Source organism: Delphinus delphis, chromosome 20 (genome assembly GCF_949987515.2).
Source record: "Delphinus delphis chromosome 20, mDelDel1.2, whole genome shotgun sequence".
In the NCBI taxonomy this organism is placed as follows: Eukaryota; Metazoa; Chordata; class Mammalia; order Artiodactyla; family Delphinidae; genus Delphinus; species Delphinus delphis.
In genome coordinates this window covers 6,359,240-6,374,896 of record NC_082702.1, presented here as the reverse complement: position 1 = coordinate 6,374,896, position 15,657 = coordinate 6,359,240, and the positions used below count along the sequence as shown (strand labels likewise).

General features: G+C 50.8%; 1 protein-coding gene across 1 annotated transcript; it reads right to left on the bottom strand.

Moving 5' to 3' along the window:
• Nucleotides 1-8,636: 8,636 nt before the first annotated feature.
• Nucleotides 8,637-14,921, bottom strand: LOC132416428 (kallikrein-9-like). The gene is made up of 5 exons (XM_059999801.1): nt 14,784-14,921; nt 14,452-14,608; nt 11,728-11,993; nt 10,517-10,653; nt 8,637-10,103 (listed from the first exon to the last, which is right to left on the bottom strand). The coding sequence occupies exons 1-5, from the start codon at nt 14,824-14,826 to the stop codon at nt 9,951-9,953; spliced, it is 756 nt and encodes a 251-aa protein (XP_059855784.1). The 5' UTR covers nt 14,827-14,921; the 3' UTR covers nt 8,637-9,950.
• Between the last annotated feature and the right edge of the window lie 736 nt (nt 14,922-15,657).

Genomic DNA, 15,657 nt, shown 5'->3' with positions numbered 1-15,657 from the left:
TTGATCCATGTAGCTCCTTGGAGGTAGTGAGTCCTAGGCAGAGCAAATGGGCAGGTAAGTTAGGCAAGGGGCATGCGTAGAATGTTCTAGCAGGGGAGCCCTTTTGACTGGAGCTGAATGAGCAGGGGGACAAGGACAGGTCATGAGGTCGGGGAGATAATAGGACCAGGATGACATAGGACCTTAAAGATCAGTGTAGGACTTTGGTGTTTACCTTGAGTGAGATGGGAACCATTATACCTGAAGGCAAGTTCCTAAAAGTGGAATTGACCCCAACTTCTAAATCAGACCCCCAAAATGTGATTTGTTCCTCAGCCCTGAGCCCAAATCTTACCTCAATCCTGACCCCTACCCCAACTCTATTTTTGTCCCATAGTTTGGCCCATAATAGACATTATTGCTGCCTACTCAAACATTCATTCCTTCTGTCTTTCTATCAGAGCCCCAATTTTGTTTGGATAATCTTTTATCCTCATGGTGATTGTAACCTTCACTGCACCAAGCAGAAAAGCCATTTCTGCCTGCCAGCGATTGGTTTAGAAATGAACGTGTGATGCAGTTCTGTCCAATGAGGAATGAGGGGAAGACCACTGGGGCACTCTCGGAAAGACTTTCTTATTTCCAAAAAGAGACGCCAGAAGAATTCTCTTTTCTTCTTCTTCAAGATGGTGCCCCTTCTGGATGTTCACTCTGGAGTGGTAGAAGCCTTCCTGGGACTGGGGAGAGAAGTGGCCGGTGGACCAAGCAAAAACACCGCAGATGGTCAAGCAGAGAGATGGAGTGACATAACGAGATTTGTGTTTTCTAGCTGCTATACGAAGGGGATTTTAAGGGGATGTGGAGACATGAGGAAACTATTGTTATTGTTCAGATGAGAGATGATGACTTGGATAAAGCCATTGGGGAGGTGGAGATGGTAACAGTGGATGGATTCAAGATGGCATTTAGGATAATCAACAGGGTTTGGTGATGGGTTGAATGGAAGTTGTGGTGAAGGAGACAGGTGTTAAGGCTTCAAGGTCTCTTGCTTGGTGGACGGTGGTACCATTCATTGAGAAGACACGGCTGGATATGACCAAGCACCTATGAGAGAGTGAACAAGACCTCACTCTTTTTTAACAGAATGCTGAGGAGGCAGGGGCTGAAGAGAGAATCCAGGGACTTGATGCATAATTCTAACTCCAATCCTTACTTTGACACAATTCTCAACACCAATCTTTTTTTTTAATAATACAATTATTTTATTATAAGCCTGAATATCACATGACACATATTCCAAAACTGAACAATGTTGTATGGGAAACAGAATAAATAAGCATATTGAAAGATGGTAGTCTATCTTCTCATCCACCACTAACGCTGGTAAAGGATACAGTCAAATTATAGAAATGTAAAAAGGTAACACATAGGTTTCACTTTGAATTCTGACCAAGCTTGGTATCTGACGGTAGAAGACGCATATACTAAGGCTCAACACCGATATTGATGCAAGCATGAGTTTTAACCCGAAACCTTAAGTCGTACCCAATCCTAACCCTCAATTCTGCTATATCCTTGACCAATTCTAAACTTTTATGTCAACTTGGAATCTAGTTCCTACCAAGTTCCTGCCTCCAAATATCAACTCAGGCTAGATTCCACCCCTCAATCAACCTTAACCCTGACTCGTGACTCAAACCCTGGATCCCTAACCCTAACCCAAACTCAACCTTGACCCAAACACTGAATGTCACCATAGCCTCTGTCCCAAACCTGACCACATGCACCAGTCACACCAATCCCAACACTCTGACTCCAGTCCCGGCCCTACTCTCATCTACAGCCCAATTTCTGCATGAAATCCCATCCCATTTCCATGCCAAACTCTTTCCCTCACCCCACCTTCACCTTTCCAACTCCATACCCCACCCGACTCCATACTTCCTTTCACACACTAAAATAAAGTTCACCACTTAACACCATACAGTTGATCCCACACTGACTAAACTCAAGTGAAGTCCCCAAAACTTCTGAGACACTTACTCTCATCAAATCCCAAATCAGACCCCAGAATTCGGATCCCCGACCCCACTAATTCCACTGTGGGACCCCGGGCATGAGGTGTGTCAACCCTCTCGACTTGGGCTCCCAAATCAAGGAGGGGCAGATGCTAGGCCACTCGACCTCACAGCGCCATGAGCCAGCAAGCTGTATCTTTCCCTCCTGGCTTCCCAAAGAGAGGAACTTTGGCGAGACTTCCAATCTGTTATCTGTTGTCCAAATCTTCATTCCTGGATTCTCTCTTCAGCCCTCTGCCTCCTCGGCATACTGTTAAGAAGAGGAAAGCAGACACTACTCTGGAGCCCTGCTGTCCACTCCTCAATCATCAGAATGTCTCTTCTGGTGTGCTTGGTATATATGTCTTTTTTTTTTAAGATTTAATTTTTTAAAATTAATTAATTAATTAATTAATTTACTTATTGTGTTGGGTCTTCCTTTCTGTGCGAGGGCTTTCTCTAGTTGAGGCAAGTGGGGGGCCACTCTTCATCGCAGTGCACAGACCTCTCCCTATCGCGGCCTCTCTTGTTGCGGAGCACAAGCTCCAGACGTGCAGGCTCAGTAGTTGTGGCGCACGGGCCTAGTTGCTCCGCGGCATGTGGGATCTTCCCAGACCAGGGCTCGAACCCGTGTCCCCTGCATTGGCAGGCGGATTCTCAACCACTGCGCCACCAGGGAAGCCCTAAGATTTAATTTTTTATTTATTTTGGCCGCGTTGGGTTTTTGTTGCTGCGCACAGACTTTCTCTAGTTGTGGCGAGAAGGGGCTACTCTTTATTGCGGTGCTCAGGCTTCTCGTTGCAGTGGCTTCTCTTTGTTGTGGAGCACGGACTCTAGGAGCGTGGGCTTCAGTAGTTGTGGCATGTGGGCTCAGTAGTTTTGGAGTACAGGCTTAGTTACTCCGCAGCATGTGGGATCTTCCCGGACCAGGGATAGAACCCATGTCCCCTGCGTTGGCAGGCGGATTCTTATCCACTGTGCCACCAGGGAAGTCTGTCTTTCTGTTGTTGTGGGGATTTTTGGTCGTGTTGGGTCTTAGTTGCAGCAGGCAGGCTCCTTAGTTGTGCCGTGCATGTGGGATCTAGTTCCCGGGCCAGGGATCAAGCCTGGGCCCCCTGCATTGGGAGTGTGGAGTCTTAACCATTGCACCACCAGGGAAGTCCCTGTCCTTCCGTGTTCTTGACTATTTAATCTGACTTTATTGCTAAACACTGGTCTTCACAAGCAGAGGGAATGTGTCTGGTGTTCAAAGGTGTTTTTATAAGCACCCAGCCCAAACCAGGGAGTGTAGGAGGTACTTAAATAAATACTGGTTGGCAAAGCGCTGTCATCCACAGATTAGTCAACAGCCCCGTCATTCCTTGTTCCCTGAGCCATTCAGCCACAGGGCGTGATAGGAAGAACTTGACTTCACAAGTCAAACAAACCCAGGTTTCACCAACCCTAGGTGCCCTCCTCGTGATCTCAGGTAAGTGATTTAATTTTTCCCAGCCTCACTTTGCCCCTCTCTAAAGTGGAGGAAAGCAAAATCTACTTCTCAAGGCAAGTGAAAGAATGAAATAATATGGGCTGCCTTACCTCGTCCTACCAGGAACGAGGCAGCTTCCATTCCTTACGCATCTACCATGTGATGTGTCGGATGCTCTGCAAACCACCTGTCTATGCGTCTCATGGGACCAAGCGAGGCCTGTCTTCCCCATTTTACAGATGAAAAAAGGGAAGTTTAAAAGAAGGTAGAACCCTCGTGCAAAATCAACGGCTCAGGAGGCAGAAGGGTCAGAATTCGAATGCTGAGGATTGCCCATAGTCTAACCATTGTACAAACCCACAATCTGAGAAGGACGTTTCCCTGGGACACTGTCACATATGCTCAGAATCTCTTTTGGTTAAAAATGAACTCGGAACCCCATAGCCTTGTTATTAATGATGCATGCCCCCACGTTGACGAGAGCCCCAAATCCCCAGTCCTCTCGTGCCCTTTGGGTTTGGTCCCACCCAGACACCCAGCTTCATACTTCCTTTGCACACAGACTTATGTCCTGATCCTTTGCCAGATGACTCATCTTCCAGCTCATGATCACACCTGAGAACTGGTATCTTGCTGTGCGGCAGCAGCTGTCCCTGACTCTAAGGGACCAATCATAAGCAAAGGGGGCGGGGCTTCCATGAAGGGGACAAATCCAAGGGGAGCCGTGAGGACTGAAGTTGCAGCCAATAGGAAAGAGAGTGTTATATCTACGGCAAATCTCAAGATGTGTCACCTTGGGGTTGGGGAGTTCACTGAGGGAGCATTGAAGTCAGTGGCGCCGTTCCGTGGCCAGCTGGGAAGACAGCACTGCTCCCCAAGGAACCAATCATAGGAGAAAGCAATCATGCTAGGGAACCCAGTCAGGACTCGAAGAAAAACAGCTGACTACCTGATCATCGGTAAAGTCAGCACAGATTCCAGGCACTGACACTGAGAAATAGGGCAGGGAGCTTGCGCACCCTCTAGACGCAGACTCTTTCCTTCACGGACGTATCCTCTCACTCCCTTTAATCCCCACCTTGTCCCTGCACCCCACCCTGCAGACAAGCGTTCCCAAGAAAACAACAAGGACAATTCAATTATTCTGATTCCTGTGCTGTGTCACCTGCAGGGAGAGTGTGCCTTCTCTGAACCTGCTTCCCCCTCTGTAGAGTTAGGGGTGCTGACTCTTGGGGATCACCCCACTGCCAAGCCTCCAGTCTCTACAGGGCGAATGAGGGAAGAAGAGGGTTTCAGAAGTCACTCACCTGGCATGTATCAGCCCCACTGCTTTCATTTGCACAGACCATACTATCTGTGACTTGCCCAGGGTAGGCATCTTCACACTGCTTCTGAGGAATAATTTCTACTTCTGTGCAGTTGAGGGTGTCAGGAAAATTCTCTGAGGGGGCAGAGGTTGCAAGTTCCCAGAGACAGCAACCCTTTCCCCTCCATCCCTGTCTGTAGCTAACCTCCCTTCTGTGTATCCACAGCTGCACAGGGTTTTCTGACACATTTCACAGGGCACATCACTTCTCACCACATGAAACAAAGCCATGGCCCCTGCTGTTTCTTTTTCTCCACCTAAAGCAGGACCTTTGGACCCTACCTTTCGTTTCTTGCCCTGAGTTATTTTCAAATTAAGGTGTCCCCTTGGGACACCTCTGACCCTTTCTAATCTTTCCATTCCCAGACCACCAGGTCTTCAATCTCAGCTAAATCCTACTTCCTCCAAATATCACCTCTTCCTAGAAGCCTTCCCTGACTATTCTAATGAACACAGCACATCTCGGGACTTCCCTGGCAGTCCGGTAGTTAAGACTTCTTCCAATGCAGAGGGTGTGGGTTTGATCCCTGGTCGGGGAGCTAAGATCCCACATGCCTCAGGGCCAAAAAAACCCAAAACATAAAGTAACAACTTTAAAGACTTTCCAAAAAATGGTCCATATCAAAAAAAAAATCTTAAAAAAACCCCAAAACACCACATCTCCATCACTCCCTATTCTCTTCCCCCCATGATATTCCATTATAGCACTTGACTGTACGTAATATTTCATTTTACATGTATTTGTTTATTGTCTATTTCCCCACCTAGCATGCAACTCCACATGGCTTTGTACACTACAGTACCTGGGGGCATATCAGATGCTCACAAAATAAGTGCTGAATTGTTAATCTTTCTTATTAACCTTTGAAGAATAGACTTGAGAAGGAAAAAATTCTATCTGGTGCCTCTATGTGCCAGAAGGTATAGGCCCACAATCTCATTTAACCCTCACAACAGCTCTTTGAAGGAGGAATGCTTTCATTCTTTCATCCATGCATGCTTTCAACAAATGTTTATTGAACACATACCGTACACCAGTCACCACCCTGGGCACTAGGAACACACAGTGAAGCAAATAGATATAACCTGAGCCCTCATGGAGCTTAAAAGTCTCTTGGATAATTATCCCAGTTTTGTAGAGGAGGAAAGTGAGGACAAGAGGTGGGAAGGGACTTGCCCAGAGAAAAGGGGCAGAGCCATGGTTTGAAATGACCTGCCTGATTCGTGAGCAGCTAGGTTTCCACAGCATCCCATTGTCTTCTTAGGAGTCAGACAGGCAGGGACCTGAATCTTGACTTTGCTTTCCTGACGAACCACATCACCTCTCGGAGCTGAGCCCCGGTTTTTTCACTGTGAAGCAGAGCAAGGGGCTACCTGAGCCCTGAAGCCCCAGAGGGAGGACCTCCATGGAGGTCCAGACCTGTGGGTCCAGAGCGAGGAGGGAGCTGGGGACCTAGACTGTGAGTCCTGGAGGAGGAAAGGCCTGGACTCCTGGGTGTGAGGGGATCTGGGGCGAGGAATCTTGGGTTCAGGAGGGAGAAGAGGGAGCCTGTTTTCCTGGGCCACCGAGGAGCCCACGTATCCTATGTCTGTTGTGAAGACTACGTAAAATCCTGTACCCATAAAAGGTCTCATAACTCTCCACCTTAAGGGAGGGATGCATTCATCCATCCACTCATTCATTCATCCATCCACTCTTTTGAGCCCTGTTAGCAACCTGTTCATTTGTTTCCTTTCTCCCACCACTCCTGTTAATATTCTGGTCTTTAAGGTTTCTAACATGGACCACTCGTGAACTTCAACATCACAATCACTTCCCTTTCTTTATCTACTCTACAGGCAAAGCTTTGCCAATGGCTTGGGGTCCACTGGGCCAACCAGCTTCTCCTCTCCCTCCCACTACCTTGGGGGCTGGTGACAGAGCTCCAGCTTGAGATGGTGCACTTCTGGCCAACTTGAGGGCAGTGATCTGCCAGGTTGATGGGCTTCACTTTGGGCCCCAGGGATGCCCGTTCACACGGTCAAATGAGCATCAGATCATGGTTGTGGTCCTTGTTGCTGCTGTTGTAGCAGGGGTGTGGGATGGACTGAGCCACAGCTGTTTCTTGTTCTGACCCATCTTTATTCTGCAGACCGTGATCTCCCAGGCGGACTGTGTATTTCCTGTAATGATGGGGGTAGTTCGGGAGCCAGGCAGGGATAAGGGCTCCCAGCCCCCTCCTCTCTAAGACCCAGGAGTCCAGGTCCCCTCTTCTCTCAGACCTCCATTCTCGGAGACCCAGTCCCCAGCTCTCGCCTCCTGAGGCAAAGCCCCAGCGCCCTTTTGCCCCAGGCTCCAGCCCACCTCTGCCCCCGGAATCCACAGTGGGCTGCTGTGAGGACACAGTGGTCATCTATGAGAACATCCCCACATATTAGCTGGACACCCTGGAAAAAGGCCGTCTGCCAGGGCTGGTAACGGGGCCTGCACTCCTGGCCCTCCAGCACCTCGGTCTCCTGTGCTCTCAAGTATCCTGCAGCAGGAGAGAGAGGGTTGGATCACCATCCACTGGGTCAGTGCAGGGGCCAGGAAAACCACTGTGGTTTCAAACAGATACACACACACACACCCCCTCCGGTGTTTGCCTCCCAGCTTGCACTTGCTGCTACACAGATACACGTGTACACTCATGGAAGCCCATGCGTCATCACACACAGAGTCACACACCTGAGCATGTGTCCACATGCCCCGTATACTCCTGTATCTGTGCCCCTAAGCAGGCAGTCCTGCCGGCTCAGTGCACTCATGCGATACCAGCAGAACTCAACACATTCCTACCTGCTGCCGCGTGCCCCATGCCTCCAGCCATGCCGCAGAAGCTCCCACACATAATTGCGTGCTTCCCATCTCCCCACATGCCACCACATGCACCCTCTTAGCCACCACCATGGAATTCCCACAGGCTCAGGTGCTCCACGAATGACTTCCGGGCCCCCCCTCCGCCCCCCACCTGCCCGGGATTCCAACGGCAAGAGCGGGAACATCTAGATCCAGACTCTGCAGCAGCTGTGGGATGTCCCATGGTGGGGTCCGGGAGACAGACAGGACAGGGCTGAGACCCTAGGGGTCTTGGGATTGCAGAGGAAGCAGAGCTTCTGGAGTAGTGCTTCTGGGTCCCGCTGGAGGAAGGGGCTGGGAACCCAGATCCCTGGCTCTGAAGGATGGGATGGGGCCCCAGATTCCTGAATGTGAGGGCCTGGGAGCTCAGGGGCTGGATTCCTACCTTCCGAGGAAGGAGGGAGTTAGGATCCCAGACGCCCGGGTCTGAAGGGAAAGGGAACTGGGAGCTGGGACTCCTCAGTCTTGGAGAGCAGGGGCTGGGGTGCGGATTCCTGGGCCTCAAAGGAGGAAGGGATCTGAGGCTGAGGTCCTGGGCCCTGGAGGAGGGAGCTCAGGGGCCTGATGTCTGTGTCTGAGAACTCTGGCCTCTCACCTTACAGAACTCGGGGGGCGGGGTTACCTACTGATTCGGATCCGGAGGAAGAGCACCCCGAACTTCAGCTCTGCCTGCCTGTACAGGCTCTGGAGCCTCTTAACTGGGACCACCAGCCTCCTAACCCAGCTCCTCCCACTTGGGGGCCGGCGGAGCAGCAGGGAACTGGAACCCTGGTTATGAGTGAGGAGAGGCTCAGGGGCTGAGCGGAGAATCTTGAGGGAGGAGGGGCTGGAATCTCTAACTTTTTCTTTTTTAATTGGGGTATAGTTGTTTTACAATATTGTGTTCATTTCTACAGCAGGTTCTCATTGGTTATCTGTTTTATACAGATTAGCGTATATATGTCAATCCCAATCTTCCAGTTCATCCCACCACCCTCCCCTCTTCCCCCTTGGCGCCCATGCTTGTAAATTGATAACAGCCACTATGGAATCGCTAACTCTTGAGGGCTGGGAGCGAAATAGAAATGGCTGGGGGGCCCAGACATCCTGGTCAGAGCAAAGAGGGGGTGAGGGCCCCTGACTCCTGGAGCTGAGGGAGGATGGGATTGGGGTCCTGGACTCCTGGCTCTGAGCGGGGAGGGGGCTGGGGCCCGGGACTGCTGGGTCTGAGGGAGGAGGGGGATGGAGGCCCGGATTTGAGGTCTGAGGGAGGAAGGGCTGGCAGCTGTATTCTTAAGTCTTTTTGGAAGGAGTAATTTGGAGCCTGGGTTTTTGTGGGAGGAGGGGGCTGTCAGTAACCTGGAATGGAAGACAAGCCAGTCTTCTTGGTCCTGACTTCTGAGGGCGGATTGGCAGATTCCGGAAAGGCAGGTTTGGGAGGCGCTGTGACCTGGTTTCCCCTGGGGGCGATGGGACCAGCCCAAGCAGAACCCAGGAGCCTTGCTGCAATAGGGCTGATGGAGACAGACTTAGGCAGGACCTACTCGGGGCTTATGGGGAATTGCAACGCGGTGGTGGTTCCCTCTCTGCCCTCCGCCGCCCAGCCGTTCCCCATCCTTTAGCTCACAAAACAGGCGGTAGGAAGGCACGCCTCCTCACGTTTAACGTAAAATTCTCTGTCCCTTGGATCGGAGGGGACAGAGAATCTCTCCCAACTTCGCCCGGTCAGGCCCCCGCCAGGATTCAAACCCTGGACACGCCTAGAACGGGCCAGAGCTGGGCAGAGACACACTGCCTGAGTTCCACGTGGGGGAAGCTACCCTCCCGTGAAGTCACGAGGCTGGATCTATGACGAAGGAGGCGTGGCCACAGTGGGTAGCGTCCAGAGGGGAAATCTCATTGGCCAAAGCTCGGAAGGGAGGAGCTATTCAGTGGATGTCTTTACTGCGGTAGAGCCGAAGGTGATGCCATTCCATGGGGGCTGTGGCAGTTCTGGTGACGTCATAGATACGGGGCCAAGAGGGGCGAAGGTGTCTCTCCTCTCAAGGGGGCGCGGCTCTATAGTTCGCGGGGGCCGGGGTCTGAATATCCGGAAGCTGGGAACTTGAATACCCAGAAGGCGTCTCCAGACCAGCCGAAGCCAAAGGCGGAGACCGTTGAGGCTGGAGTCTTGCAAACCCTCCTACCCTGCGTCCACCCTCCTTTCCTCTAAGATGCGCGGTCTCAGTTGTCCTCCATGGTTTTTCGAATCCAGTTCAGGTAGCGGCACACACTAGTATAGACAGCAGGGCGCTGGGGTCTGGAGCAGGGCTCCGAGCCCCCAGACACCACACCCGCCAGGGCCCCATTGCAAACCAGGGGGCCCCCAGAGTCACCCTGTGCGCAGAAGAAGAGCAGAGAAACTGTTAGGCCAGTCTACTCAGGACATGACACAAGGCGCTTTCTCCCTCTCAGGAAGCTCCCACTTCCCTCCTCCTACAACACTCAGGAGTCCAGGTCTCCAGTCCCTCCTCCCTCAGACCCAGGAGTAAAGGCTCATAGCCCCCACCTCCCCCTAGGACCTAGCATTGTGGACAGCTCCTTCCCCAGGACATAGAGTCCAACCCCCAGTCCCCTCCTCCTTTAGATCCAGGAATCCTGGCCCTGGTCCCACCCCCTCCCACGACCCAGGTTTCCCAGCTCCTTCCTTGCTCTGATCCAGGAAGTCTGGGGCCCCAACTCCCTTCTCCCCCAGGACCCTGGAATCCCCGCAGGATACCCATCCCTCTCCTTCCCAGAGGAGGTCTCACCTGGCAGGGGCCCCGGCCGCCCTCCCAAAGGCCGGCACAGAGCATGCGGTACAAGATGTGGCCTGGATATGCCCGTTGGCAGAGCTTGGGCTCCAGGATGCTAATGGTCGCACACTGCAGGGTGAGTGGGTACTGCACTGTTGGGGAAGGAGGTGCATAAAGGATCAACAGCTGTTTCCATCACACTCAGCACCCCCCCCTTCCCTAAGAGGGACCCACGGGGCCACAGCGTAAGACTCCCAAGACAAAAACAAGAGAAAGTGACAAAGCGACAGAACCACAGCATGGAAGAGAAACAGATGGACACGATGGGGAGAGGGCCAGAGAGAGAGAGAGAGACGCAGAGAGTCAAGAGACAAGGAGAGAGACGGATATAACTCGCCCAGAGAAAAAGAGGGACCTTGGCAGGAGATAGAGACCTCTTAAGGGGAAAGAGATTCTCAGAGGAGGAAGTGAAGAAATAGGGAGAAACAGACCCAGAGATATCCAGGGAGAAAGCAGCGAGAGAAAGGAGAGGAGACATTTATAGGGAGATGGTCACTGACAGAGACAGAGATACAGATGTAGAGAGACTAGATAGAAATAGAGGGAAAGTGGGGGGAGGGGGCCTTGTAGGGAAACAGCAGCCCTTGGGGGGAACTGCAGTGGACCACAGAACCTGTATCTTGTTTGAAGGGGGCAGCCTCCACTGATTCTGCCCAACCATGGTCATTATTTTAGAAATATGAACCCAGCATTGCCAGTCTTGAATTTTTCAAGGGAATCCAGAAACTTGGCTTTGATGTAAACTCTCTCAGGTTTTAAATGTTGGCAGCAGCAAACTGAGGGTTTTTTTTTTTTTCAAGACATTTTGAAAACCAGTACTGCTGTGGGAGGCCAAATTTGACTGACGGATTTGCTGATTTGTGATCCTGAGTGGCGTAGACCTTATTTCAATTCTAAGATGCATATATTTTCACATTTAAACATCTCTGAAATCAGGATGTGCCTTCCCGTAAACGATGTCATACAAGGATAGATGGGACCTTTTTTCCTTTTCTCGTTTTTAGCGGGTAGTAGAATAATGATGCATCTTGTAATTTATAGCATTTAGATCTGATGAAATATATGGATAGATAGAACATAGAGATGAAAAAGCAGAGACAGAAAAAGAGAGGGGATTCAGAGCCCTGGCATGAAACATAGGGTGTGTGTGGTGGACAAGGCTGTACCCTTAGGACTGGATGTGGCCCCCCAGCCTGAGATTAGGCACTGGGTGCCTGGGGAGACGCAGGTCCGGCTGAGTTTGAGGGGCTGCACGGCAGGTCCCAGTAATGCCTTCCTGGGCAGACGAATCAGCATGATGTCATCATTGTGGTCGTGGGCACTGAGGTCCTTGTTGAACCCAGGATGAGGGAAGAAGTCTGTGGCCCAGAACAGCTGCTCTGTACCCTCCCATTTCCAGAGGTGGTGCTCCCCGAGTCGGACCCACAGAAACCTGTTGGACAGGTCCCAGAGGTCAAGGTGGGATAAGGTGAGGTGCCTTCTCAGCCCCTGTCCTCTTTCTTCTGTCCACCAGGATGCTATGTGACTCTCCACAAGCCACACACCCACTCTGGGCCCCTGCTTCCTACTCCATCTCTTTGTCTGCCTCCAACTTTGTACCTCTCCCCAAAAGCTCACACCTCTTCCTAGCCCCATGTCAAGTAAACCACCTTCCTCTCTGCCCCACCTGGAGCCTTAGTGGTGACCTGAGTCCCCTGGAACCATGGAGACAGGTGAAGGCTCCACCTACCACCCAAACACAGACCCCCCCCCCCCGCCCTCACAGATCTGGTGGTTTCCGTAGGGAGTGGCTCTCTGTGTTTTGGTGTGTGTGTATGGAAGGGGTGGGATATGGAAAATCCCCAAGTTGGGGTCATCTGTAGGCTCAGGCTTTTCCTGTCTGCCAAATCCCTCATCTCTCAATGCTTCCTGAGGTCTGGCCTCAAGCCCTCTCACTGCAGTCCCAGTCCAACTCCACTTGTTCTGCTCTGGGTTCATGCCCTGGATAGCTGGGGACCCTCAAGGGGTCTATATGTCCATCCCCCAGACTCTGACTCTGACATTAGGGACGAGACTAATGACTGAGAACTCAGGGTTTGAGGAGTATGAGGTGTTATTTCTACCTTTTCCCTCTCTGTCACCTTGTTGCCTTGGTTCTGTGTCTGGGAAACCAGTCCCAACCCCACCTCCCAGCCCCAACTTGTCCCTGTTCCTGAATCTCTTGTACCTCCATATTTCTGCTTCTCCCTTTCTTTGTCTTTGGGGCTGAAATCTGAACATTGTTTTCCTAGCCTGATGTCCAGGCCTGAGCTAAAAGAGGCTCCAGCCTAGAGTGATGCATGATGGGAAATTCTCACACAGCATCCTGTATAGCCTCTGCGCTTCGTTCCTAGAGGGAAGAACTTCAAACAGGAGGGATGGCTCCTTTCCCCAGAGAATATAAAAAGGATTTCTGCATCAGGTAGATTCTAGAATTCTGTTAGAATGCCCAGAATCTAAGATTCTAGAATTCTAAGATTCTAACACCTTAGAAATCCACAATTTTAGAATTCTAGGAGGCTCAAGTTCTAGAATCTTATGAATTCGAGATTCTGATGTTTTCGATTTCTCTGGATCAAAAAGTCTAGGATGTGGGGGACTTCCCTGATGGTCCAGTGGCTAAGACTCCACGCTCACAGTGCAGGGGTCCCAGGTTTAATCCCTGGTCAGGGAACTAGATCCCACGTGCATGCCACAGCTAAGAGTTTGCATGCTGCAACTAAAAAAAAAAAAAGATCCCTCATGGTGCAACGAAGATCCCGCATACCTCAACTGAGACCTGGCTCAGCCACAATGAAATAAGTAAATGTCTAGGATTTTTAAATTATCTGAATGAAATCGAGGAAACAAAGAACCTAAAATTCTAATATTCTGAGATAATAAGGCAAGAATTTCATCATTCTAGAATTCTAGAAATCTTTGATTTTAGAAATGTAAGGATTAGGATTCGAATAGTTTGAAACTCTTGAATTCTCTTGGTTAAAACTTTGGGGATTTTAGAAATCTTGAATGAGAGCATGCTGGGATACCAAATCCACCAGATTCTAGATGTGTATGAATATAAGCTTCTAGAATTCTCTTGGTTCAAGATTCTAGAATTCTACGGATCACAGTATTCTAGGGTACTGTAATTCAGAGATGCTAAGACTGTGAGCTTCTGTGCTCAGTGAACCTAGCTAGAACAGTTTGAATCTAAGATTCTAGGGTTGCGCTATCCAGCACAACTATTGAGCACTTGAAATGTGGCTAGTCCAAATTGAGCTATGCCGTACTTGTAAAATACATGTCTGATTTCGAATGCTTAGTATAAAAAGAAAAAAGACTAAACTATGTCATTCATAAATATTTAAAAATTGATAATTACATGTTGAAATAATATTTTGAGATGGCAAGTTAAATCTATTATTAAAATTAATTGCACTCATTTCTTTTTTACCTTTTTTAATGTGTCTACTAGAAAACTTAAAACTTTCCTCTGTGATTGGGGCTATATTTCCATTGGACAGCGCTGCTCCAGGCTTCTCAGAGTCTACCAGTCTCTGAATCTAGGATTCTACAATTTAGTGAAGCTAATGTAACATCTCCCGGATCCAAGATTTTAGGATTCTACAACTCTGGATTTTTCTGGGTCAGAGTCTAGGCTTCTAAGAGTCGACGTTGCAAATCTTACACTCTTAGCAACAGATTCTTCTGGACGCCAGAATTTGGAGAGTGGGCATTTTGTCATTCTGAAGAGTTGAACTTTGGGGAACAGAAGTGGAGGCTCGGCTCTTCCTGCCCACAGCTCCCTCCCTCCTCTACGAGGCTCCTTGCGCTCTCTCCCTTTCCTGACCTCCAGCCCCCCACCAGAGTGGCCCGCCCAGGTCACTCACGGCTTGCGGCAGTGGGCAGCTGTCAGCAGCCAGCGGTCACTGATGAGGGTCGCCCCGCAGAAGAGTCGGGTGAGGAAGAAGAGCCCGACCTGCCAGGGCTGCGAGTTGGGGCGGCATTCCTTGCCCCCGATGGCTCGGGTGTCTGCCCAGCTTTGCCCTGGGGTGGGGGTGAGAGGCAGAAGGGTTGGTGAAGAGCCAGGTTGGGCGGGCTGGGGACAGATGCTGGGATGCCTAGAGGGCAGGATTGGGCGCCTGGGCGACAAAGAGCACGGTAGAGGGGCGCCGGGGGGCCATGCAGGGGCAGTATGATGGCAGGACGGCAGGAACCTCACCTTCCAGGAGAGAAAGCAGAGCACAGATGAATCCCAGCCTCATGACCTCCAGGGTGCTTTGGTCCTCGAGCCTGCTCTCCAAGTCCGTGCTTCTTTACGGTAAATCATACTATATTCCTCCTCCCTGGGGCCGCCCCGGTGATTAATCTGGGCTGGGAAATACTCCAGGGGGAGGGGGAAGCCTCCTCCCCGGGGGCCTTGGGAAGGAAGACAGCACAGAGAGAGACCACTTGTCAGGATGAGCTGGTGGCCTGCAGCATCAGGGAATCCCGCTAAGTGGGGGAGGGGCTCAGGGATCCTGCTAAATGGGGGAGGGGCTCTGGGTTGTATAGTCCTTCTGGCGTTCACCAGAGGGAGGAGCCCAGAGTAACCCTGACTTCTGGTTACAGCATCTACATACAGGATATTCTGTGGCCTGGAGGAGGAAGAGGGAAAGGAGGAAGATCCCTCAAGTGGAGTCCTGGGGTGGAAGCAAGTTTATCTTGAATGTAGCTGCAGTGGGCTGGGACCAGGGCACTGGGCAGGCTGGAGGTTTACATAGAAGGACCTCCCAGAAATCAGGCAAGGAGTGGGAGAAAGAGTCAGGACTCAGAGCAAAAAGACAAGCAAGAAGGCAGGATGGGGGGAGGCAGGGAAAGAGGGAGAAAGAAAAACAAAACAAAACAGAGGGACGAAGACATTGAAGGATGCAGGAGGAGGTAAGGAAAGAGAGACAGAAACACTGTCTGGAGTGGCAGAGACTACAAAGAGAGCTGCACATGTGTACACACCCACAGAACCCTCCCTGCACTGGGGGTTTGGGCCCCTTTCCGCGAGGACAGAGGCCTCTCCTGGCATGGTTCCAGCTGGGTTAACTCATTCTTGTGATAACCTA

What these genes read in the sequence shown, in the direction of transcription:
- LOC132416428 (XM_059999801.1), bottom strand. Translation starts at nt 14,826, where the DNA reads ATGAGGCTGGGATTCATCTGTGCTCTGCTTTCTCTCCTGGAAG. An exon ending in TCTGCTTTCTCTCCTGGAAG is followed by an intron (nt 14,609 to 14,783) that starts GTGAGGTTCCTG and finishes CCCCCACCCCAG; the next exon opens with GGCAAAGCTGGGCAGACACC. An exon ending in GCTGCCCACTGCCGCAAGCC is followed by an intron (nt 11,994 to 14,451) that starts GTGAGTGACCTG and finishes CCTGTCCAACAG; the next exon opens with GTTTCTGTGGGTCCGACTCG.